Genomic DNA, 27542 nt, shown 5'->3' with positions numbered 1-27542 from the left:
GCTACATTTTCCATCCAAAGATCTGAGTGTTAATTGCAAGCACTTTAGTGAAATAACCCCTTGTAGGGTTTAGTTCCATTCTGAAAAGGGAAGATGAGTGATTTTTGCTGTTCTGCATCAACCTAACGGTACATCATGGGATGCTTCCTTTTATTTTTAACTTTGTCTTCAACCAGTGTTCCATGACTACTTCTCGATATTTTCTCCTCAGAGGTTCTGTGTTTTAAAAAAACTAAAACTTCTTTAGTTTTTCAAGTTGCTGATATGTGTGTGAAAGCAAACCATAGAGTGTCAATTCACACTCTCAAGAGTTAACAGAGAGCTCTAACTGCACAGCAGTATAAGTAATGTATCTTGAAAATTATTGTTTTGGTTTATTAGAACTGCAGTAGAGAGGGCTTTTCAGAATGGTCTCCTTATAATTAAACTGCTGGAAAATCTGGAGATTTTAGTGGCAATGACACTTGCTACTGCTTCTGTCCCCAGCCAGTACTGTTCAGGGTCCCTGGTTCCACAATAGGATCTATGAATGTTAATAGGTACTACTTCACAGCTGGTACTGTAGGTCAGATGGATGGTGTAATCAGAAAGCAGTTTTACTGTTTTTCTATAGGACAGAAATTCCCAGAGTAGCCTTATCACAGATCAGCAATAAACAAGACACTCTGTAGATACCACTCTTTGTCAGTGGTCTCCATGTTTGGAGAGTCAATGGAGCTTAAAATACATATCCTTTTTCTTTGCCTTTGGTAGCAGGAGTCTGGTCTTCTTGATTTGATAGTGTGCCATTTTGAAAATGTTACTATGCTGTTCCTTAGCCTCACACAAATTATTTATTATTTATAGTCTCACAGGAAATGTCCTCTGAATTTTAACTACCAGTTGTTGTTTGTTATAAAGACATTTATTAATCTGTCCCCATTTTTTGTGGCAACTGCTTAAAATAGAACGGTTTTATTCTGATATCCAAAAGAAACTGTATTGTAAGAGAAAAATTCTGTAACTACTTTAAAAATGTTAATTTCAACAGAAAAATAAAAGGTTTGCTAAACAGGAAAAGGAAAAAGTCCTCTGGGGAGAAGAAAGTGTTGGTTTTTTTTTTTGGTTGGAGGCCTTTTACAGCAAGGCAGGTGAATTAGATAAAGGATGGGATATATTGCAATTGTATGAAAAGTCACTGCCATCAGTCCAAAGGGAGGAAGAGAAGTGTGTGTAACTATCCTGGTCCTGACCTACCAGATGCCTTTGGTAGGCATGTCTGGCCCATGTACTTAAAACACAGCAAAGGGAGGACAGGACTGTTGATGTTGTTTATAGGTATAGATATATATACACACATTCAGAAAAATAAAATAGCTGAACTTTACAAATCACTGACTCACAGAATCAAAGAATGTGTCAGGGTGGAAGGGACCATAATGGGTCATCTGGTCCACCCTCCCTGCTCAAGCAGGGTCATCCTAGAGCACATTGTGCAGAATTGTGTCCAGATTGTTCTTGAATATCCTCAGTGAGAGAGACTCTACAACCTCTCTGGGAAATCTGTGCCAGTGCACTGCCAGTGCACAGTTCCTCCTCATGTTCAGGTGGAACTTCCTGTGCATGAGTTTTTGCCCACTGCCTCTTGTCCTATTGCTTGGCACCACTGAGCAGGGCCTGGATCCATCCACTGACGCCCTTCCTTTAGATACTTTTAGACACTGATGAGAATCATGGAATTGTTAGGTTTGGAAGGGACCTCTGGAGATCATCTAGTCCAACCCCCTTGCTGAGGCAAAGTCACCCAGGGCAGGTTACACAGGAATGCATCGAGGAGGTTTTGAATGTCTCCAGAGAGGGAGACTCCACGATCTCCCTGGGTAGCCTGTTCCAGTGCTCTGCCACCCTCAATATAAGGAAGCTTTTCCTCATATTGGGATAGAACTTCTGTTTCAGTTTATGACCATTGCTCCTCATCCAACATCAGTGTTGGGCAGCACTGAAAAGAGTCTGGCACCATCCTCCTGACACCCACCTTTGAGATATTTGTATGTATTGATGAGATCCCCTCTCAGTCTTCTCCAGACTAAACAGGCCCAGCTCCCACGGTCTCTCCTCATAAGAGAGATGCTCCAGACCCCTGATCATCCTTGTGGCCCTCCACTGGACCCTCTCCAGTAACTCCTTGTCTCTCTTGTGCTGAGGAGCCCAGAACTGCACACAGAACTCCAGGTGTGGCCTCACTAGGGCCGAGTAGAGGGGGAGGATCACCTCCCTCGACCTGCTGGCCACACTCTTCCCCATGCACCCCAGGATGACATTGGCCCTCATGGACAGCCTGTGATCCACCCAGAGTCCCAGGTCCTTCTCCACAGGGCTGCTCTGTAGGAGGTCAGCCCCAGCCTGTGCTGGCACTTGGGGCTGCTCCTCCCCAGGTGCAGGACCTGACACTTGCCCTTGTTGAGCCTCATCAGGTTTCTCTCTGCCCAACCCTCCAGCTGATCCAGGTCCCACAGAATGGCAGCAGAGCCTTCAGGTGGGTCAGCCACTTGCCCCAGTTTAGTGTCACCAGCAAATTTGCTGAGGGTGCATTTGATGCCTTCTTCCAGGTCATTAATAAACAAATGCAGTGAGATTGGAGCCTTGGGAACACCACTGACTGCAGGCCTCCAGCTGGATTCTGGTCTACTGATCAGGACCCACTGAGCTCTGCCATTGTCAGTTCTTGATTCACCCCAGGGTCTGTTCATCTAACCCACATTTCCTGAGCTTACCTGCAAGGATGTTGTGAGAGACAATGTGTATGAGGTCCCCTCTCAGTTGTTTCTTCTTGAGGCTGAACAGGCCCAGCTCCCTCATTCTATTTTAAGAAAGATGCTCCAAGTCCTTTTGTCACCCTCTGCTGGACCTGGAGGCAGGATCACCTCCCTTGTTGTCCTTACATGCTTGGACACATTTAATTCCAGATGCACCTTGACCTTCCATGTCTCATTTCTACTTACTCTGACAACCTCTCTGTCTTCATTCCAAGTGGCCTGACTCTGTTTCCATCTCCTGTGTATTTCCTGCTTATGCCTGGGTAATGACAGTTCTTCATTTGTTCATGCAAGTCTGTTACCCACTTTGCCTGACTTCTTGGTCATCGGGACGTGTTGTTCTTGAGCCTGGAGGAACTTGCCTTTGAATATCAGCCAACCCTCTTGCACCCCTCTTCTCTGCAGGAGCTGTTCCCATGGGATTCTTCCAAGAAGATCCACAAAGAGGCTAAAGTTAGCTCTCCTGAAGTCCATGGTTGCCATTTTACTTGCTGCTCTGCTTGCTCCTCCCCTGATGCTGAAGTCTTCATTCTCATGGTCACTATAGCCAAGGCTGCCCCCAACCTTCACATCCCAAACAAGGCCTTCCCTGTTTGTGTGAGGCCAAGCAGCACAACATTCCTTGTAGGATCCTCCACTGCCTGTGAAAGGAAGTTGTCATCATTGCTTTTCAAGAACCTCCTGGGCTGTTTGTGTTTCGTGGTGCTGGTTGTGCAGCAGATGTCAGGGTAGCTAAAGTCCTCCACAAGAACCAGTGTCCATGACTCTGAGGCTGCTTTGTGCTGCCTGTAGAAGGTCATCCACCTTCTCCTCCTGCTTGGGTGGCCTGTAGCAAACACCCACAAGTGTCATCCTCAGTGGTCTGCCCTTTCTTCCTGACCCTAAGGTCTTGACTCTCTCATCATCCACCCCAAGACAGAGATTGATACAGCCAAGTGTTGCCTCAAGAGAGGATAACTCCACCACTTCGCCTTCTTGGTCTGCCTCTCCTAAATAGCATTTCCTTTATGACAGTATTCCAGTCATGTTAGCTATCCCACCACATCTCTAATTGCGATGAGGTCAGAGTCCTTTGATTGCACACAGATCTCTAGTTCCTCCTGTTTGTTCCCCATTCCATGTGCATTGGCGTACAGGTACTTCATAGTAGTATTTGATTGTCCCAATGTCTTTGGATGCTTGTACTCGCTGAATATATTCCCACTTAAGCCTCCTTTTGCTGCTCAGGTGGTCACTGTAGTTCTCCCCTTCCCACACCTCTTCTTTGTTGAGCCTGGCCCTGTCCCTGTCCCCCTTCAAATCTAGTTTAAAGCTCTTTAAGTGAGTCCTGCTAATCCTCTTTTTCCCCTCTGAGACAGGAGGATCTCATTTGTTGACCCAGTGTCATACAAACTGACCCATGATCAAAGCCCCATGAATTCTGATGGTAACACCACTCTTGAAGCCAGGAGTTCCTCTGTGGGATTTTCCTGGGTTTTGCCCCATCATTTTCTGCAACTGGCAGGAAAGAAGAGAACACAATTTGTGCTCCAGATCCCTTGACCAATTATCCCAAGGCCCTGAGGTTCCTCTTGATCATTCACAGCCTTTTTATTGGGACTTCATTGCTACCCACCTGGTAAAGAGGTAATGGGTAGTGATCAGTTGGCTGTACCACTGGGAAGTTTCTTGGTGATGTTTCTTACCTGTGCTGCAGGGAGGCAACACGCTTCCATATAGGTTAATTCCAGTCAGCATATTGGGCTCTCCATTTCTCTGAAAAGGGAGTCACCAATTACTACTACCTTTCTTTTTTTCTTAATTGAGGCGGTCATGATGTAGGGGGTAGGTGCCCTGTCCTAGACAATCGGTCCAGCCCACATAAAGTTTCATCCACATCCTCATCGCTGTGATTCTGAGATTGCAGGGTCCTATACCTATTGTATAAGGGCACCTGGGAAGGTGAAATACTTTGGGAGGGGATTCACCTGCCTGTCCCAAGGAGAAACCTGTTTCCACTCACCTCTGTCTTTAAGGTCCCCTGCTGCCTGGTGGTGAGAGGGTGGGGGATCCATTGCTTCATGTGAAGTGGACATTTGAGGTGTAGTAGAGCATGGCTCCACCACTCAGTCTCTTCCTCAGACTCCCTAATACTTCTTAGTCTTTCTACTTTGTCTCTCAGCTCTGGCCTTAGGCTTTGTAGGTCACCTACCTATCATACCTCACACAGCTGTTGTCTCTGCTGCCCTGAGAGCAGTGCCAGGCTCCATCGTTCCCTGCAGCCTGAGACCTGGACTCTTGCGTGGTTTCGTGGGCACTCCGTCTGGGTTGCCCCATCCTTTCTGGTGTGCACAGAGGAAGTAAATTTTGTCCAAACACTTGAGCTCTATCACTGAGGGTGAAGATCACCAACTGAGGTAAGGGCTTGAGTTGGCAGTGTCTCAGTGCCCTTCCTTCTTGCCCTGCCTGTGCAAACAGTGTCATGGTGCCCTGGCTCATGTCTCATGCCCTGTTTGCCCTCTCTGTTCATCGTCTTCCTGCTTGCTTGCCCTCCCTGAGGACAGCTTTAGTACGTGTGGGGGTGGGCCCTGTCCCTTCTGCTGCCATCTATGCTCACTCAGAGCTCCAAAAGAAAAACCTTTTAAAGTCTCTGTGTCATTATATTTCTAGTTTTCAGTTCTGTTTCCATGTCAGAGTAAGGAAGAAGTAGGATAAAATAGTTTCGCTAGTAGCACCTGATTTTTTGTTAAGATTTCTTGGAATTGATGAAGCTCTGCAACCCAGTGAGGTGCCCCTCAAAGCTCAAACACCAAAGGAAACCAGCTTGCCAATGTTTAGGAATAAAAGTCCTTGTCTCTTTCAAGAACTGTGCTTTTAAGCTTTAAAGAAAATGTTAAAAACAGTGTTTCGTATAATAAAAGTAATTATTAGCCAGTTAAAGAAAGAAGGTATATTTTCTTGCAAAATGTACCTTTCTGAAGTCAGAGGCTATCTTACTTGCTTTTGCATATTACCATATCACAAAAAGCATAAAAAAAGCTCTTTAATTAGCAAGACCATTGAATGTTGGTATTGCTGCCCAACAGCCCTATAGGGATCACAGCTTGTAGATATTGGCCTTTCACCTGTGATGGCCAGAAACCCTAGGTTGTTTTCTAAATTTGGCTTACCTTTTCAGTTCCTTCCAGTCATGCTACCAGGGTTTTTATCTATAAAAATCAAACACTGTAAATAATGGAGTAGCACTGAAAGTATTGTCCATGTTCATACTTTATTTTAGCGTAGTAAAGTGACATATGTGGCCTGTAAATTGCATTTTGAAATTAAATCTTGTAGTGGCCTACTCTATTTTTGTATCACTTGAAGTATTTTAATAGCATTACAAATGCTTTCCCTTCCAAAAAAATTATAAAATATTTATTTGGTCAAAGACATTTTGTACTGACTAGGGTACATCTCTATAGAAGTGTGGGATCTTCTATTTTCATTCTAGAGACAGCTATGTATTTATTTTCCCTTTTTGTGCTTGCAGAATGGAGGAGGGAAAAGAAACTAGGCTGCTCTGCTCACCACTTATTTGGGACCTGTAGCAAATAGAACACAGGAGAATATGACTAGATGATACCATTTTGCTTCTTTTTAGACCAGTGCTAACAGGAATAATGTCACACCATGTTTAATAAAATTGTCTCTAGCTCTAAGAGAGGTATCTGAAACTTATCACAATCCTCTGTTTTCTTCATCATTTCAACTTGTAATTCCAGCAATGTTTGCCTTTTTGTGACCATGTTGTAGCTGAAGCATAAGCATTTAGCTTGAGCTTGTGCCTTCTTTGTGAACAGTGCCTAAAATTTATTATATCCCTATGCAAGTGGAGCCTGTTTAAATGTAGTCACTGTTTCAATCACAGCAGGCTCTCATGTATCAAGAACCCAGTTTAAGTCTCTGAGGTCACTTAGAGCTCCCAGCATAGTGTCTTGATTCCAATACTACAGTCTGCATCCTCTAACTGTAGTCCTGGCATTTCCTGACTTGTTAGCATCTTCATTTCTCTATACCAGTTTGCTATTTAAAATCTCCCTCTTTCCCTATTTCAGGATATATAGAAGAAAAAAAAATGTTCTGCAACTTAAAAAAATCTGTAATGGCACTAGGCAAAATAAAAATGTCTGCATTACACTGTTCTTTTGAAAACTCAATTCTGTATGAGGCCTAATTAATCTGTGAATATATAAGTAGGGGGTTGATTACAAAGTAATTAGGAGATCACCTTTACTTCCCCTTTTCCAGCTGCTGCCAATCTGTCTATATTTATGTTCCAGAGCTTTCCTTATTTTTTTTCTCTCCCTTACACTGACTTATTTCTGCTTTGTAGAACAATGCTCTTTCTGAAATTGGAGCATGTAATTGCTTACTCTTAAGTCAACTCTTAAAACTGTGTTGTGGACAACCAGGGGCAGGCTATTGGAGTACTAAGGATTATCATCAGGAACCAGGAATCCATTTGTAGCTGAAGACTGTGCAAACTTTACTCATACTGTTTGTTTTCATATATCTGGTTCTGCAACTGTTTACTAGGAGAGATACTTTCATCATCGTGACTAATAATGTTTGTTCCTTTAATGTGTTACTAGAATGTGAGGAAAAAAGAATTTTCTTTTAGCTTTTGTCTAGGTAAAAATTATTTTGTTACGTAAAAGATCTTGTTGTTAATATTTCTTCTGGTTTTTTAAAATTTTCTTCTGGCTTTTTTTCCTTTTATCCCAGGAACACCAAGAAACAGCAGAGAAAAATATGGAAAAAATTTATGTCCTTGAAAAAAGTCAAGAGAAATTGGCTCTTGAAAGCATTTCTGTGAAAAACACGTTAACACAGTTTCAGAAGGAGCATTCCTCGCTCCTGGCAGCCTGTGCACTATTGGCAGGTGCCCTGTGTCCTCTGTATGGCCGATTGTGTGCTATGTCTTCACAAAGAGACCTTCTCCAGGATCAGGCCAATATTTATGAATTAGTGAACCAGAAGATTAGGAGCCTAGTTCATGTGCTCTCGGATGATAAGGAAAACAATCAAGATGAAGCAAAACTAAAGAAAAGGAAATTCCAAGGCCTGATTTATGTATTCCGAAGAGCTGTGATTGCGGTTTTGGCGGCCAACAGACTTAAAGTTTTAGCACAGTCTTCTAGTTCCCTCTTCACCTGGACAAATGGCTTAAGAGAAGGCATTGGAATTACAGTTTGTGTAGGAGATCACAAGGGCAAGCGTAATCTGTCAAGTAAGCTAATTTTTTTCTTCTTTGATAAATGTTGTGTCAAATGACATGGTTAGTGAATAACCATAATAGTGAATATAATAATATTATTTTTAATAAAGTGTAAATAAAAATTTAATGACATTTTAACAAATGTAATTTCTGAATTTTTACTTTTTAGATAACTTGATAAATGTAATTTCCCCTAAAAGGAAATGTGTAGTCTCTTCAGCAATGCAAGTAAAGTTGCAACTACACATATGAACTCCCATTGTTTGATATCCTCAATATTTGCATTGTAGATTTCAGAACTAGGTGCTACTGCATCTGCTCTCTGTGATAAATTTCTTGAAACATTCCTACATTATTTACCATCAACATATTTTTTGAAAAGGTATATTCTCTTCTTCTATTAATAACTTGTAGTACTTATTTCCTACTGAAAAAAGCAAAAAAGTTTCTTACTGATTCAGGTAAAATATTAGTGTAGGATTTCTAGATTTCCTTTAGCAGTTATGTAGTCTTCTTGTTCCTTTCTGTTACCAAACCAGCTCATGCTTCCCCCTACAAGTCAAAATGGTGTAAAAAATGCTCTCCAAACTAGAAGATTTGTCTATTTTTCTGGATTAGCACACATGGAAGCATATTTAATATGGTCTAAGTTATCCCGAAAGTATTCTGTGGCTTATGTACTTTTAGGTTTTAGTCAGTTTCTGAAAGAGGAAGTAGTGTGCCTTATCTAAGTTATTCAGTTTTATTGGTAGCTACAATTCTGTTTCACAGGTTGTGAAGAGGAAGAGCTTGACTGTGCGGAAGCACTCAGCTGGTTTGCTAGTTCTAAACTCCTTGCTGCAATAATCAGTTCCGTCACTGAATTACAGGACGTTGTTAACAAACCAGGTAATTTGAAAAGTATATTCTTGTAGTTGAAAATTGAAAAAATAATCAGGGTGGTTACATCATCTCCATTTTTAGGATTTATCTAAACTATTCTGGATCAAATCTCTTGAGAGCTGTATTGATGAAACAGATTGGATTTTCTTTTATTGGTCATATGATACTTTATCTTTTTGGTATATAGAGTGACAGGAACAGAAGGCTGGAGAGTGCTTTTAGAAAGCATATATACCATTTTGCCTGTTTGGTTGTGAGATATTAAAAATAATCTGTGCCACACCAATAGATATTCGGCTGTTTTTAAACATAATTTGTTTTTAAAAGCTTCCAATGAAGCAACTTTTACAAGGTTCCTAGTTATCTTGTTCCACTGGTCTAATATTCAAAAAGTGGTTCCTGGAGCTCAACCTAAGATTTTTCCATAGAGAAAATCTATGTCGTTTTGTTTTACTTGATCTGTGTATTTCTTAAGTGCAGGCTCTAAAACTGGCACATATTCAACTTGGGACATTACAGCTGCTGACTGAAAGGAAATAATTTCCTATTGTGTTTTATATGATATGAATTTAGAATTTCCAAATCTGGAAAACAATTCAATTTCATGCATACTATTTTTGTGTGTTTTACTTGCTATCTTACAGTTTTTGAGAGAGAAATAAAATGCTCTCTGGTACACAATGTGTAGCAGTCCTTATTTTATGTCTCTATAGTGTTCCATCTCTATGCTTAGTTACGTTTGTGTCTAGATATCCTATTTTTCTCAGTCTTCTGCTTGTATAGAATTCTACTATGCCTATGGATAATTGCAGTGTCAGTCTCTGGAAATGTCACCTCATGATTCCTAGTTGTTAACTATTTTCCTTAATTTATTTGCAGTGAGAACTTATGTAAGATTTTGCTTGGTTCATCTGCACAGCTGCCATCCTTAGTTCTTTAGTAACTTTTAGTTTTAAAATACCAACACTTCTGTCACAGAAAAAAGGATATTTAAGGAGGGATAATTTATATGAATACATGGAAGTAGCAGGACAGGGATAAGATGATTCATTTCCCAGAAGCTTAAACAGCAAACTGGTACCAGAAGACATTGAAACGAAAGTTTTTTGATTCAGTTTCAGGTGCTGTCTTTGGTCATCCTGTTTTCAGTAACTTAAATTTACATCCTTACAAAGCAAAGTTTGAACTGTATTTCAGAATATTTACAGAGTTTATACTGCAAGTGCTCCTGTGTACAGAGTGTTGTGTAGGAATAGCAAATTGAAGAGGAATCGACAAACTCATCAGCAGCACGGATGTGCTGAAGTGACTAGTTAGAATATCCTAAACGTCATGGTATTTTGCCAGTTTGAAGTATATGAGAATTCTGGTGGTCTCTATTTACTAGATATCCCTGCACTCAACACAGGCTTGATTTTGAGAATTAGGAAAAACCATGCTGGGAATGTTAAATGGCCACAGTCAGTTTGGTGATCCTTTCATATCTTATTTTATTTTATTTATTTTTTATTATTTATTTTACTTATATTATATTTATATTTATAATTAATATTATTTATTTATTATTTAATTTTAAGTAATTTTCACAGAACGTCAAGGTCTAACTGCTCATGTATTACTTGGAGTTCTGTTGCTCATGAGATCAAGTCTCCTAAGAACCTTTGGTTCAAAAAATAGTAATAAATAATTTAGAGTTTGACATGAAATTTCCAGAAGTATTGAAGTAATTAGGCTCTGAAGGAATATATTTGAAAACTTCCACACTTAGAAAATTATATTATGTTCTATAAATAATATTTTAAATAAGACTTAAACCTTCAAACTGACTTCAGTGTTGAATTTAAAAAAAAAAAATTTAAATAGGCAGTCTCTTCATATCTTTAAATAATGGCAGCTCCAGATCAGACTACACATCACAGGAGAGAATAGTATAAGAAGGTGCTATCTGGATTGTCAAGATGGAATGGTTCAGTGTCTTAGAAATTATGTTTAAAGATAGCTAGGTTCTGGAGACCATTTGAGGCAGATGAAAAAAACCAAATCCAGATCACTCAGATGACACTGGAATATTTGGGTTTGTGTGCTCTGGTGATTGGACACACCTTTCTTGATCTTTTAAATAAGTGGTTTTGTTTTGACATTGATGATTGTTTCACTTCATAGTGTTTGTTAGTTTGGTTCTCATTCCAGCAAGTCTTGGAATGATCTCTTTTCTTCAGTTTCAATGCAAGTTCATTACAGTGTTGGAGTTTTTTGGTTTGCTTTGGGGTTTTTTTTTTTTTGGTAAGGTTAGTTTTTTAGGTTTGTTTGAACAGAATCTGTACTGTGATAAACCAGAGAAGGTAATGGCCAATGTTTTCAATACAAATATCACCAACTGTTATATATACAAAGCTTTTAAAGTTTGACATGAACATTTTAGTCTTGCATAGTACTAAGTTAATCCTGCTGATTTGGTGTTCAATTCACCAAAAGAGAGCAAACAAGAATTGTTTTTTCATCTTTCAGTGAAGTAACATTTGACACTTTTTTTTTATGTGTTTAATGTAAGACTTAATTGCTCTTTATCGTATATCTGTATTTGTGTTAATTTCTTAGGCACATCATAATGTACATAATTTAATGCTTTTATTATAATTCTTTCATCCTTCATGGCAGATACTTAAGTTGTATATAAGCAGCCTGTTCTCTTATCAATTATTATTGATACAGTTCCTTGTGGAATTGATTTATGTTTTCATTTCATCTTTAACTTACTTCAGAATAGTTCTGTGTATTTATTCAAAGCTACTCTTCATAAAAACAATAGAGGACATGACTATTTATCCCTATCCCAAGAAAATGCCTTATGTTGTGGATGCTGAACTGTGCTGGATAAGGGGAGTGCTTGTTGTGAAGTGGAATGATAATTTCAAAATGCTACAACACAATTGTCTGAATTATTATTTTAAATTTATTTTAAATACAGTTAAACATTAGATTCTAGACATGGGGAAAGGGGTGCCATACTAGGTACTGCACATATGGAGAAACACTATTTTCTGACTGGCAGCCAGTCTCATAAACTGAGATAGCAAGTGGAAATACTGGGAAAAGTGAATGAACAGTAGCTCATTGAGGGTATCCTTTTTGTGATACGTACCAAAAATCATGGCAAAGGACAGTTTTTGAGAAGGTTTTGGTATCGTCTTACATGGAAGGGGATAAAAATGTTCTAGTTTAAATTTTAGATTAATTTAACTAAACATTCAACTAGCGAATGTTCTATGACTGGAGAAAAGAGAGTGTCTTTGAAACTGAAAGACTAGTATGACAGGATAATCTGTGATAAGAGTTAAATTGATGAAGGTAGTTTTCTTTTTTGTGATCAGTAATAGGGAACCAACATAACGAAAAGAGAGGATCCTAGGCCAAAGTAGACGGAGCATTGCAATAGCAGTTTTTTCTGGGTATGAAAAGAGTAAATTTTTTTTATTGCAAAGGATGTTTAGTTAGTTGAAGTGCAAGATAAAAATGCCTCATAAGATTTTTAACTTTAAAGATGCTGTCTTAGTAGTGAAGAAGAGGCACATCTACAGTCGCTGAGGTTATGGAGAGCATGTACTCAAAAATGATACTCCAGTTAAGCACTGGAATCGTTGGAGTGGTGCTATTCTAAAACCAAGCAGGAAAATGGCTTTGAAAATAAAATATTTTATTTTATCATGTGCATTTTTGGTATTGTTTACAGATAAATCTCAACCTCACGTGTAAATGATCTTCTTTACAATGAGAATTGTAATAAAAAAATACCAATAATCATGTTCTGTTTGCTGTGTACCTCTGGCTTTTTCCTTCATAGTCTATAAACAGAAATTCTTTAACTTAAGCCAGGGTTATTTTTTTCTGTTTATACTCTTAAGTAAATACTTTAGTTCATTGCAGCAACAGGAGATCTGCTGTACTACTGAATGTAAATAAGCTCTTCCATGCTTGTCATCTTACACTGATAGTATCATAAGACAAGTAATGACAGATTAAGACCTGCCTAGCAGAGGGAAAACTAAATTACAAGACTTTTATTAAGGCATAAATAAACCTATTAACTGTTATCTGGAATACCAATTAGTGGAAGGAGCACTGACAATTTTATTTATCAACATTAAACACAATTATTAATTACAGACCTGACGAATCTAGCAGTAAGCAGGACATGTTGGGTGTGCTGGGGCCTTAAGTCCATTATATGAGAAGGATGATTACCAAAATCCTGTGGGGAAATAAGTAATTGTAGCTGTAAAATTTTAATTGCCTTGGAATAAGGTAAATTATATTCTCTTGTCTCAGAATATAAATAGTATGGCATTAAGGTACCAAGCCCCACTAATTTTGAACAGCAAATGATTTAGACATCTGTAGAGGGGAGGGAAGAGAAATCAGGAAAGCCTCAGAAATTTGCATTGTAAATATTGCAATAAAGTGATTTACCATTGTGCTATACCTTCTGACTTACTTGACCTGACTTCCATTTGCTTGCTTGCATCCATCTTGCATGTTTTCTGAATTACAAAGTTAGAACACTAAAGAAAGTCTTAAGAAAGTATGGTATTGGAGAACATGATAACAACTGGACAAATAGCCTTTGACAAACAAATTCTATTCTTTAGAACCTTATCCTACCCTCCCATTCATAAATTGATTGGAGTAGAATTTTGACTGCTAAATACACAATTTTTCCTAAAGTTTCTCTGTGAGATATTCCTTTTAACTCAGTCTTCCAGTCTTTAATGGAAAATTTCTATTGAGTATCTTAAAGGTGTTGTTTGTTGTGGTTTTTTTCACTGAAAGAAACTGAAACTAATAACCTACTTGATGTTTCTTTTCTGTGTTTTGGTTTGGAGGTTGTTGTTGTTGTTGTGGGGGTTTTTTTGTTTGTTTGACTCTTTGTTTGGGGGTTTTGTTTGTCTCTGTTTTTTGGGTTTTTTTAAAGGTACGAAGTCCTGGCTTTCTGGAAAGTTACTTTTAAGTGCAGCCAGGAATTCGTTTTCAAAACTTATGGACAAGCTGAATGTTATAATGGAGACGGTTCCCTTAGACCACAGCAAGTATATTACTTACCTCAAGAAAGACTCCTTGGTACAGAGCCTGGCTCATGGACTTCATAAAATAAATACCGAGGCCCTGGAAGCTGGATTGTGTGACAGAGTATCCAGTATGGTATGCATAATTATAGTCCTACTCCATGTAAGCAGTAGGTTCGTGGCCTAAGTGTTAGGATGAAGCTCTCTTGATAGTATGATTAATTTTGTTTCAGATTGTTTTATAAGACTGTTACATTGAAGTCAACTGTGTAGACATCAAAAGTTGATTCCTAACACCCAGCAGCATTAGGGCGTGAATTTATTTTTTCTTTTATGTCAAAAAATTTTAAGAAGAAATTTGATGTATCCAAGAAAAAGGATTTTTTAAAGTTCTGTCAAAATTGTATTTGCTTTGTAAGAACTAGCTTACTTTTGGCTTCAAGTAAATGTTATGGGGTTGGTTTTTTGCTGTGTGTTTTAGTGGGGTTTTTTTTTTCTGTTTTCTCCTGCTTTGTGTTCTGTCTTTCAGTAAAGATAGCCTTCTTCCCTTTAATCAGAGGGAAAGGAGAAACCTTCCAAAATAATTGGTCTTTTATTGTGGGCCTTACATGAAAATGGTACTTCTTGAAAACAGAATTTTTAGTAACCCTCAGGAGTAGGTGAAACAGGGTCACTTTTTTGCACTCGTGCATCTTAGAGATGATGAGCAAAATGAGAGCTTTGTCTAATTTGCTTGAGTATTACATGTGACTCTTTTATTGCTAAAATAGTGCATGTTAAAGTGCATACATTTGTTTCTGATTACTAACAGAAAAATGTAGAATCCTTGCAGAAGCAGATATTTGAATTTACACAAAGACTTCATACAGCAGAAGTGGAACGCCGCTCACTGCGCCTACAACTTGCAGAATTCAAATCGAATTTCAGTGAGATGAAGAAAGAAGCAGACAAAGCCCAGAGCCTGCAAGAGCAATTAAATATGCTTAAACAAGTAAGTATATTTGATTTAGAGGTGACTGTTTATAAGACACATTTTTGTGTGTTCTTTTGAAAAATGAGTATAAAATCATTCTAATAATAAAATAATTTTCCGGAAAATTTGCATCGTAAGTGTCACTAAACTAGAAGTCAGATGCGTTTAGAAATATTTCCCTTCCACAAGAGTTTCTTTTTGATTTGTAGAATGAGGTATTCTTGTTTGGTCTTCAGCAATCAAGATCATCTGTATGTTGAATATGTTGATGTGATTTATATACGCAAAAAAGCATTTATAGATTTCACTTCAGCAGGGTAAAATCAGCTGCAATGAGGCTATTGAATAAGTATGTCATGAGAACTTCAAAAAGTATAAATTCTGTGTGGATATTGCTGAATATTATGATAGACATTTTACTGTGTCTTTAACACTAGGCTATGTCCTGAGCTAGTCAGTGCAAATTTTAGTGTGGCTGTTTCCCTGAAGGACTACATTTATGGAAGGGGAAAAAAAGGCCCTCTTTTACATTCCTGCTAGCATATATGCATCAAATTCCTCTGACTCCTAGCTGTCACTGATTGATTTACTTAAACACTATGTATTCACTAACCTGTAAATACGTCTGACAGGAAGGAGAAGACACAACAAAAAGGTTCTTTAACCACTTGAAACCACAATATCATGACTAATGGACATGGTGTTCGGGGGATTGATGCCATTTGGAGGGTTCTCAGTTGACCCCTGTCATACATACAGAACTGTGCCTTCAGTCCTTGGAGGGGAAGAAACTTGTCTTGCTTTAGCATGCTGGAGGTTCACTAAGCACCTTTCCTACTATGCTTATTTCTTGTAGGTTGCATTCAGAATTGAACGGATGTTTTAACTATTTGAGATAGTGAATGGTTAAGGATTCTTATACATGCTTTACAGGTACACAGTACAACTAAAACAGTTGTGTCCCAGAAAAAGCAGTGTTTTCTGTAGCTGTGAGCAGCACTGGTACTGGAGCCTAGTTGGTAGACCTGTCAGTGTGTCCCAATCAAGACACTTCCAAGCGAATATTTAACAGATGGTCTCACATCCATTCTCTTTCCTCTTCCTAGCTGGTAAAAAATTGGTGGTTTTTTACTCAAACAGAAAAAATTATATCTAATAATTTTCAGTTTTGCTCATCCTGGGTTTTATTTGCTTACAATTCTGGGACAATTGGAAGAAATTATCACAGTTTAGATTGCCATTCAAATGTAGCCAATGATTTTACTTGAAGAACTATTTTGTCTTTCTGGAACAATTTTCCAAAGGGAGAAAGAGTTTGTGGGAACCCAGAATGCAGAGAATATTTCTCTGCCTGTTTTTGCCCGTTACCCTCCTGGACAACACTGTTTTTGACCTTCGTCCATGGAGAAAATTGCCTACCCTCTGGGAAGAATTAGAATCTACACTGGTGTGAACTAGGTGATAGAATACTATGTAAGATTGTCACAGGGTGAAAAATTTAGAGTTTTTGGGTTTATTAATATAGTAAGTTGATAAAAGCAAAAGACATCAAAATGGAGGATTGTTGTTGCTCTCCAGACCTTCTTCTTCTTCTACTACTCCATATTCTGCAGCAGAAGTAGTTTGGGATGATTGGATAAAGAATTCCACAGTTCCTGTCTGCATGACCAGACAATTTACTAGACATTGGTAGAAAAGTGAAATATCTTTCGTTTTAAGTTTTCTTTGAGTGATTTACCTTTAAAAGACCGTGTAATCTTGATAATTCAGCTTTTCTTGCATTCTCTACTTCATGCTATGTCTGGGTCACGGCAGTGGCTTGTATTTCACTAGTAAGACTTAAACAACTACAGAAGAAAAAGAAGGCTAAAAGTCCCGTTCATCTCTGACTCCTGGCAAACACTCTAAAAAGCCTCCCCCATCAGGGGAGACAAAATTAAGGCACTGGACTGCATCAGAGTTCAGGAAGATGTTTACAAGGGTTAACAAGATATGCACTAAAATGTGGGACATTGATCTGCATATTTCCTTCTAAATATTGGTTTTTTGCAACCTTGGGTGTTAATTTGAATAGAATAGCAAATGCATGCTGTTTATGGTAGCCTGAACGCTGTTTCGGAACATTACAGTGAATAAAGTTGTCCGGCCGTTTTATTGCTTGGTGGTCTGTCTTTGAGTTAAAAACCTTAAATAATAATAATAACCTTTAGCATAATTTTCTTTTAGAATTTAATATGTTTGCAAGTGGAACTTGGAAAGTCAAGCATGTAAACAGATAAGTATAGTTACATAATCAACACAATTTATTTCTCTTATCAGAAATTGATCACCCATGAGAGGTTTGAAAGTGTATGTGAAGAATTAAATAATGCATTACATCGAGAGCGTCAGGCACAACTGCTTTTGAATGAACAAGCACAACAGCTACAGGAGTTAAATAATAAACTAGAATTGCAATTCAGTGAGGAAGCAGATAAAACCCAAGTCTTAAGTGAATCTGTACAGGTAAGACGATTGTTGTTCTCAGTTAGGCACCTGAAATTTACTTTTTGGTGAACAAGCCAAATGTTGCAGTTCTTGTGCAAATAAAATGTAAATGCACACATTACCATTGAAATTTTAGGGTACTCCAGAAGCACTTTCAAGATGCTACTTCAAGGTATAACATCATTTTTCTGCTCTTGCAACTAGGTGATGTACACTAATATATGTGAAGTGTCTGAAATTTATAGGAGACATAAGTGACAGCAGTCCTAGCTATCCCAAGGTGTTTGCAATTTATAGAAAAAACAAATGAAGAAGTACAGGGATACTTTGATTTTTGATAGAGGTCACAGTAATATTTTAAAACCTGCACTGTCTGTTTCCTGAATATAATCCTAGGATGGAGAATACATTTATCAGTTAGGAATATGCAAGGTGACGATAGAGAGAAATCCTTTTTCATCAGAATTTAGAATTTTCTGTAGACATAATGAGTAATAAGGGAAAAGATGATGTTATCAGAATCTCTGATAACAAATGAAAAAACAGAGAGAGTATTAGAGGTTTGAAACCAGGTGGATATCTAACATTGGAAGAGAGAAAACTTTGTGATGGCAAGCCAATAATGGGTGATGACCTGAGCTCTGCAGCTTTTATTTATTTTCTATTTAAAGCAAGCTTTGCTGCTTGTATCTGCTCTTCAGCCCTACTACTGTCTTTCCATCTCCCTGGAAGAATTCACAGAAGAATACTCCCCCAGTATTCTGTGAATTGACAACTGAGCAAAAGAGACTGCTTCTCCAGTATTTTGAGAAATAGAAGCACTTGCGAATCTGAGAGACGAAGTGTCAAGCAGGAGGAGAGCCAAAATGATTCAAGCTGCAAAACTAGTAGAAATGTCAGAAATATTGAAAATATAACAATGAAAGTAGATGTCAAGGAGGATGAGTTGCAGCAGAGTTGAGATTTGAAGTGATGTATAACGGAGGATGCTGAAGGATGTTGTTAAATTTATTAAGTAGGGTTTCCACTAGTGGTATTATTTACTAAAAATGCCTTACCCTCACTAAGGGTAAAAGACAGTGACATTTCCAATTTACCTGTTGGGTTTTGTGGGTTCTTTTTCTCCCTCACAGTTCTACTTGTGGGTGTTTCATCTCAATGGAAGAATAAACTTGTTTAGTGTTTTCAGTCAGGTTGCTTGTTAATAATTGCTATTTGCTTTCTGATATAACTATAGTGTATGTATAAGCTGTGAGTCTTGTGTTTGACTTCTTTGAGAAAGGCTTGATTTAAGATTTTTAAATGGCTATTAGGAATATAAAGAAGGGAGGGACTAGAAGACAGATCCTATTTGAAGTCTTCATTTGTGTCTACTTTTTATCCATTAATACATGTTTTTTCACCATGTTTTACTTTATTTAAAACACACCTTTTCATTTAGTCAGAGAAAATGTAGAAAAAGGTCAATTGTAGGCAATTAAAATACAGGAGGAAGTTTTAAACAAGTATGTTGCATAGATTATTTGATACTGAATTATATTTTACAGATTCTGGTTTTTATTAATTGAAGGCTAGATACAATTTTTTGGAGACAGTCGTGATCCTAAAATGCATCCTAATTCTGCAGTCCTTTAACAGTTGTTTGCTACTGGAACAACTTCCTTTAGTGTAAAATGCTTGGTTATTGCTGAAAGCTTTAAAGATACAATGCAATGTAATAATGTAGATGATAGGATGGAGGCAAAGAACATTGACAAAATAAACCTTAGGGCTGAAGTTTACTACTTATAGATACACTGATTTGGTTTATTACTCTTTAAGTCTCAATCCTTTCCACGGAGGAATTTTAAACCAAATTTAAGTTATAGACTTGTTGCTGTGTACTGTCCCTCAACTTAGAAGATTAATTGATATCTCTCAATTTCTTTATGATGTTTACTACAAGAGGCAGCACAAAATTGCATTTTGGTTGTAAGAGCCTGTATCTGTGACTGTATCAAAAAAGGAGACAAGAACAGTTGTGGTAACATGTCAACACATGTTAATGATCTAGTGGTCCTTGATTTTTTTTTTTAGTCATGCAGATACAATTTTATAATGTATGCATCCTAAATCGTTATTTCACCTTCACTTTTTGTCATTGTTTTTTACAGTTCTGAACCTGTGTTGAATAAGTGCTTTCAAAATTCAAGTGGCAGTCTAATATAACCTACTTTGATACCAAGGAGTAAAAGTACTTTTTTAATTCTGAGCTCTATATGTTTGGTTTTTAAAATTTAAGAAAAAGTCTCTTCTCTCCCACAGTTTACCACAATCCAACCTTGTTCATGCCTTTATTCACAACAGGAAGAAATGGTCTTTGCCTTTGCCCTGACATTTTAATTGACAGTCCCTTTTCCTTAGCTAATTGGATTTTGTGACTTAAAATGTTTGGGTTTTTTTGTAGCTCTCATTTTTCACGACAGTGAAACAACCTAATCATTGTGATAATCAACATTGCCCTTGTAAAACACTGTTCTTAGAATTGTATAGGTTTTTAAGTGCTTAAGTAATAAAGAAAAAAAAAGCACTGTAAAAAGTGAAATAGAAAAATACATGCCTCCATCTGCATCTTAAGATACAAAATAATATTACTGGTATAGACTAAGTGTATATAAAAATTTGGTGAGTATGGTGACATACAAGTGAGGTCAGGTAGAGTAGAGTATCATGGAGTGAAAAAAAAAAAACTTGCTTTGAATTCTTTATTCATAATTTTTAAACAGGTAAGAAGAAAAATATTAAAATATTAGATACTTTCACTTTTTATAGCTTGTTTTTAAACTTACAGTTCAGCAGCAATCAGTAAGGAGATATTTTGGTATTCATGTACTTTCATAAAGTAGGCTTATTAAAGGAGTAATACTTAATTTCTTAGCTTTATCAGTTCAGATTTTAATCCTGTATATTTTTATCTTCTTAATGGCATATACCATGGAGACATCCAAAGTAGCCAATTACGTTCAAGGTCAGCTGGAACTAAGCAACTCTTTAATACCACTTCTTTTTATTAGGTGAGGTGAATCATTTGCTCTGATTCCTCATTCTGTGAAGAGAAACTTTTACACAAATGCTAAACAGGTATCAATAACAGACAAATTTTTAATTCCTGTTACCAGCTGGTCTTAATCAAGTAAAATTTTTTTTTTTTTTTCCTATTGATATGCACAGTCTATGTACTTACTTCCTTTTAGGTACGTTAGTGCCTGTAATAAAAAGAATATATTTTTAAGGTTCTATTTATGGAACAAGTTCTATAAATTGTTAATTAATCGCTCCAGTGCAATAGATGTTAAATCATTTAACTTGATACTGATATGCCTCAACATAGACTTCAATACTTGTTTTAGAAGAAGGTACCCTAAATTTTTGGTTTGTTTAATCTGCTGAGTTTAGTGAAGATGCCATTAATTTATGGCAAAATAAGTGAGGAAAAAAAATCTCATCCAAATGCTTTTGTAACACTCACAGCAGATGTTTTCTGGTGGGAAGATTTGGAGTGTTTATTTTCAGTACCTATGTCATTCAAATCATACATACATCCTCTCTGTCCAGAGTATCCTTCACTCAACAGGCATATCTGGATTCATTAAATTCAGATGAAGATTGGGATTTCTGTGTTTGTTAGAAGGGGATGTTTTCCTTCAGCAAGCTCTCAGTTTTTGGGTGAATTTGAGGTGAAGGTGGTACACAATTTTCTGCTTTTCATTGCTTTTCCTCTTCATACATTTATAGCCACACATTTTCCCTGAAACGCCATTTCAAATATTTATACAATTTCTTTTACTAATACCATTGCACTTACTTTATAAATCAGTTTTACAGTTATTTCTGAAAACACTGCAGTATTCTAACTTAGAGAAAGGTTAAATGACTTCAGTTACATGAGGAAGACCAAGTGATTTTCATGCTTCTCAAAAAGATTGCAGTAAGAATAGAAATAGGATTTGAGATTTTTTTTCCTCTGACATCTTAAGTCAAAAAGGTTGTTAGGATTTGGATGCACTGAGGGATATGTCGATTCTGAAAACTTGTTTGTCACATTGTCAAGAAACTGCATTTCTGTGCATTGCCTGATTAAATGTAAGGCTGTTCTTTAAAGAAAGTAGTATAGATGATTACCCCTAACATCTAACTTAACAGAGAATTTGTATTAATGAAGTTTAGCATGTTAAAGAGAAGCAAGCTCCCTTCTGAATAGGTTAGAAACAAAAATTCATAATTAATTAATTAAATATAGGGGGTTGTTGGTTTTTTTTTTTTAGTTTCCACACTATGTTCTGAACACCTAAATAACTTATAAAGTAGGTAAGAATGGATTAGTATTGTCATCTGTTCTGTTCTTAGTCGAAAGAGGTAATGTGTTTTCTTAGTACAATAAATTACAGGTTAAAGAGATTTGTCAGGTATTTCAATTTGTGTTAACACTATTTGTAAAATAAGTAGGCCTGTTCATTTGGCTCTGTTACATAATTTCCACTACTGCTAACTTCTTAGTCTTCAAAGATTTAGGTTAACTAGAAACGGTCATAGAGCTGATCCTTTGTGCTTTTTTGTTTGTAGGTTGCAATGCATTGTATGTGAAATTTAGGTTTATGGGATAGTCTTCCTTCTAGCAGCTGCTGTCTTTACATAATAGGAAGACACATAGCACACAATTGTGGGCTGGAGCTGAGAGCTTTTTTTTGCAAAAGGAAAGAGAACACAATTGAGATAAAGGCTGCATTCTGTTATTACTGAATCTGTATTTCAGATCTCTAAACTTAAACTTCACTTTAAATTTCACGCTTCTGTGGTTTGTCCAGGGAGTTAGATTCATAGAATCACAGAATATCCTGAGTTGGAAGAGACCTACAATGATCATCAAAGTCCAGCTCCTGGCCCTGCATGGGACCATTCCCAACTCACACCATGTGCCTGAGAGCATTGTCTAAATGCATCTTGGACTCTGTCCAGCTGGTGCTGTGACCACTGCCCTGGGGAGCCTGTTCCAATGCCCAATCACCCTCTGGGTGAAACCTTATTTCTAGGCAGGTCATGTCTGTGTATTTCCTTTGTTCTGTATCTAGAACATTCATCAGAATTAGCATTAGTCTAGAGGGAATGAAGTCAGTACACGGCTTTTAGATTTGTTTTTGTGCCATAGTCATCAATGATGCAGCCAAGCAACTATCAACCCAGTTGTTGAAGGTCTGCCTTAACTTTCCTGAGTCAAGTTTTCTGGAAAATATGTAAGTAATGACCAGAATGGGAGAAAGAATAAAGTTAAAATTTGTGGTTATGAACTCATTATATGTTTGCATTAACATGAAGGTCAATGCAACAATGCAAAATATTGTAGTATAAGTCACACAAACATAATTTAATTAGAAGCTGTTATTTTGAAAGGATATCAGCATTACTGTTGTGTTACTGTTTCATTTCTCTGCATTTCCTCTTTTGTCCAGTTTTACAAGTTGAATGTCAGTAATAGTTAAGTTTTGAGCAATGTTAGGGTTTTACATTGGAATTTGAACATGCATTCATACCAGGTGAACTTTTTTTTTTTAATTATGCCACTGCACAATATTTTATTGGTTGGTATTAAGAATATTATTCAGGTATATTATTTACTATCTTTACATAGCAAGAAAATAATAAAATGATATCCAAATTGCTGCTACTTTACATTGGAGGGAGAATGAAAGTAATTGGCAGTTTATTACAGAAGTAATTGGCAGCTTATTACATTTATGTTCAACCTAACAGATGTAAACATTATTTATCTAATAAATAAGAAAAAGCATCCCTAAGTAAGAAATTTTCATGTTTTATTTTTAACTTGCTGAAGAGTTTAAGATAACTCCGAGGAAAATGCTCTCACCATTAAAACAATTTGTATGTAACAGACTCTGAGAACACTGTAAAAAGTCATGTTTACATAACATCACTTTAGCTAATCTTTGAAAGCTAATTACAGCTAGGAGTTAAGTTCCAGGTAAGAATAGGTTTACCCTTCTCCAAAAAATTATGGAATAAGTTTGTTCATGCTAGTCTGATTCAGTAGTCTCATTTCAACAGTCACTTTATGAGTCATGCACTTAGGTGCCCTTCTGGTGGTTTGTGGAAGAAGGCAAGTAACCAGGACAGGTAGACTGGTGCATGGGAATAATGAAATTGTGGAAACAAGAGTCCACAAATCTGGACTGCAAGTTACTTCTCGACAGATGGCTGACGCCTTCGGTTTTTTGGTCCAATATATGACTGACTGGCTCACAGTGAAATCCAGAGTGCTTTAGTATTAATAGTGTAGTGACATTGCCTATTTCAGAGAATACTTTTTGTCCTGAGTCTGATCGCTGCACTATAGTACTAAAAAAAAGATAAATCTGACATTCTGTCAAAGTTTAGATAGAGAGAAAATATAACTTAAACAAAGTAATTGCATGAACTCACATGCAATTACTTTGCATTTGTATTTTTAGTCTTTTACAAGTAGCTTCTGATATTTTCTGGGTAGTCCATTTGTAGGAACTATTTGCCTCCCTTGGGGGAAGGAGAGAATAGATGGAACAATATGAGGATCTAAAAGCTTAATGGTTTTATTTCTGCATTGTAATTATACTAATAAATACCTCTGTCCATGACCTTAGAATTTATAGTGCAGTGAGAAAGATTTATTGACAAGTAATTTGGAAGAAAAATGGGATTATTATTATTACAGTGTGTGGTTATTAAGCATATGTATTTACATATCATTTATCCCTGTTATTTCAAGACCTTCACCTGTCTTTCAGTTTTCACTCAAAAACACTGAAAGGCTTCTTGGTAAATCCAGTGCCTGGGAGATCTTTTTTGTATTATTGGATCAACTACAAAGTAACTGTGTTACCTTGAGATGTACAGAGGGGATCAATAGATCTTTAAAACAGCATGTGATTTTTTAAAGAGTGTGTTCTAAAACCTATTTTTCCTGGTAGTGTAGATATCAATGTGTAGGACTTTTTGCTATACACATTCTATATCTTCTTGATATAGAAGTCCTTTATACATAGATTTGCTTTTTGCTGCTGTTTATCTAGGCTATCTCCAGGGCCTCATCATATTTCACCTTAGTCATGTTTTCCCATGTTCTCCCTTTCTCTTTTTGTGAAACTAATTCTGCAAATATCTTTATATCTTCTTCTGAAACCATAAGTAAAATCTTTCTAACAGCTATTGAAATATAGTTAAACTGTTGGAATATAATTATGTATCTAACTGGCATAAAACTAAAACAAGAGATGCATTGCTTTGCACCTGTGTTCCCTTGGCTGCATACTATGACACCAGCCATCCCTATCCTTCATATAATTTGATCTTTTAATTTAATTTGACACTCTATTAGGTATTCAGTGATTTTCAAGGGGAAGGTTTTTCAAAATTTGTACCAATTTCAGCTTCCAAAATCTGTACCTATGCTGTCCTCTTTTAATCATGAAGAATATGGACGCTCTTCCAAATTATAGCAGGGCAACAAATTCAAACAGAAATAATTTTTTATGCTGCCTAATTTTTTGTGTTGTCTTTTACAATATGAATTTGTGAAAAATCCAGTGAGGTTCTTATTGCTACAGCTTTTTACTTCTCTGTTAAAAAGACTTAAAAATGTTTCCAAATCTTTGTAGTTAAAGTAAACCCACCTTAATCGTGTTTGTTTTGGGGCTTTTGTTTGTTAGTGTTTTGTTTTGTTTTGTTTTGTTTTGTCTGTGGACTTTACAATAAGAAATTAAGTGATTTTAGAATTATGAATTAAAGATTCTCAATTCTAAGTAGCACTCCCAAGATTTCATTTGTAAATACTACTTCATTGTTATACAGGAAAATTTCTTAGGTGTGAGAATGAAGAAATAAGTGTTCTTAAAAAAAGTTAATCATAATTTACTAAAATAATTGTGTGGTATCACCTAGTGATAGGCATATTTATTGCTGTCATTTCTGTAGGTGAGTGAAATAGGTAACTTTCCAAGTTTTGTACTGTCATGGTACCATTTTGTCTTTTAGTTAGGAAATATACCAGAAGAGAAAAATATAAATAATAATTCAATTTTACAGTTGCAGTGATTTATCACTGTCACTGTTTAACTTGCCTGTTTCAGGATCTGTATTTGCCATGCTCAGGGAACTTATTCCTTGTTTTAGCTTTGTATTCTTGTTTGCCATTTGGTATGACTCAAAGCATATCCAGAAGGAAGTGAGACATCCAATCAATATGTCTTTACAGCACTTTGATCTCCTTACTGAATTTTGGGATGTAATATATCTTTGCTGCTTTTTCAAAATAATGATTTAAAAGTTGCCTTTTATGTAAGTTAAATTTTGTTTTATCGTATCTGTTCTTTTCTGCTAAGGTGACTACTCTCCAGTTTTTAATGAAGGGAAGGATAGGGGTTACCTGTATAGAAGAATAGACCTTTTAATACAAAATTTGATATTTATCAATTCTTTCTTATTTTATTGAGGTTTAAAAAGTAAAAGGGATAAAGAGAATCAAGTATACATGTTTTCGCCCTGCAGGTACTTCATGCAGGATGTGGCTGCCCTGATACTCAAATAAAACATTCATGCGCTAAATGATACTTGGGGCTCTGTGAAAACACACATACCTTGCATGTATGGTTTGGTCAGAACTCTTTCTGGATGGAAATGCAGTATTTGAATGTAGACTATATAAAGTGATAAATCTTATGAAGCCCACATTAATGTTAGTGCCATGCTAAAAAAAGAGTTTTGTCTAATTAATTAATTAATTAATTAAAGAAAATCAAAAACTCTTTATGAAGCAAGATCAAACCTTTGTGTGGCACTAATTGACACTCTTGGCATTGCCCCTAACTCCTCAATGCAATGGCTCACATTAATGCACTTGTGTCTGGTAGAATTGTGCAGCAGGCTTTTCCAAGAAAGGGCTGCAGAATAACCTGCAGCAGTAAAAAATCTTAGCTAGGACCACCAGTATATTGAGGTCATTGACAGTATATTTTTGTACTCAGAACTGAACCTTAAGTTCCATTTAGAAATGTCCTTGAAACTGTTCTGACGACTCCTAGTATTCCCATTTTTTGAACCAATGTCTGAAGAGAAGACAGAGACAGGGTACCATAATATTTGTTTCTCAAATTTAGTTCTGAAGCAGAATGCTGTGTCATTTAACCTGACTCTGATGACTTTTTGTCTGTGTCCAGATGGTCCCTAACTTCAGATTGTATTCCTTTTTAAATAAACAATGGGAATTAAATTGTGGTTATTTACTTTGTAAGAAACATTTTGTTGTCATTGTTAATATTTTATTGCTGTTACTTCTTCTTCTTCCTGAATTAACTGAGTGTTACCATTTAGAAATATTCTAAACGAATTTCTGATACAAATATAATGGAAGAGTATTTCTTGAGAACTTGAAATAGTCTCTTCCAGAGCTTAGAAATGTCACTGGTAATACAAGATCATTAAGACCAGTAGGTCATGATCAGAGACAGATGGTTTGAGGCCATGACAGATGAGAGAGGCTATAATGAAATGCAAGAAATTGGTACAATATGTTGTGTCCTCATAGATATACAACTAAATATTTTTATGTTTGTACATGTGATAGAGTAGCACTTTTTAAGTGAAGTCTAAGTGCTGATCGGGTTTTTGTCTTGCATAGTGTGTGCTAATGTGCACAATTAGATAATGTGTAGCAAAATTAAACAACAGAATTGCAGAGGGCAGAGCTACAGAGCAGCATCAGAGTTTGCTTGTAATGTTAGTGCCTCACAGGTACATGACAGTTATGAAAAGTCATCTTTTGCAATGTAAACCAGGTGCAAACCATCGTTTTGAAACCTTGGAACTGTACCAACTATAAGGCTGAGGGTCTACCAGGGTAAAAATTGTAACAGTGAAAAAACCTAAGAATATCCTTTTTCTGTGGTACTTAAGTATCTGATTTAAAGGCATGACACTGCCAAAGCACAGAAAATCTGCTGCTTATGGAGGGCTGGGTCTTTTCTAGTCTGTGGCTGCAAAGGGCTAAGTGTTGTGGTGGGAGAGAAATTTACATTTTTAAG

At 36.7% G+C, this 27542-nt stretch overlaps 1 protein-coding gene across 4 annotated transcripts in view; it reads left to right on the top strand.

The window, feature by feature from the left end:
- Positions 1 to 27542, top strand: part of CCDC171 (coiled-coil domain containing 171) — a 157392-nt gene that overhangs the window by 64904 nt on the left and 64946 nt on the right. For 3 of the 4 annotated variants that reach the window (XM_048291287.1, XM_048291285.1, XM_048291286.1), the window contains exons 16-20: positions 7542 to 8046; positions 8806 to 8922; positions 13886 to 14112; positions 14788 to 14967; positions 17269 to 17454. In XM_048291287.1, the coding sequence (XP_048147244.1) occupies positions 7542 to 8046; positions 8806 to 8922; positions 13886 to 14112; positions 14788 to 14967; positions 17269 to 17454 (1215 nt within the window). The remainder of the gene's footprint in view (positions 1 to 7541; positions 8047 to 8805; positions 8923 to 13885; positions 14113 to 14787; positions 14968 to 17268; positions 17455 to 27542) is intronic. The other variant, XM_048291288.1, reaches the window with a different exon arrangement.

This window comes from Corvus hawaiiensis, chromosome Z (genome assembly GCF_020740725.1).
Source record: "Corvus hawaiiensis isolate bCorHaw1 chromosome Z, bCorHaw1.pri.cur, whole genome shotgun sequence".
NCBI lineage: Eukaryota > Metazoa > Chordata > Aves > Passeriformes > Corvidae > Corvus > Corvus hawaiiensis.
Note: the sequence above shows the minus strand (reverse complement) of the source record. Positions and strands in the feature narration are given on the sequence as shown.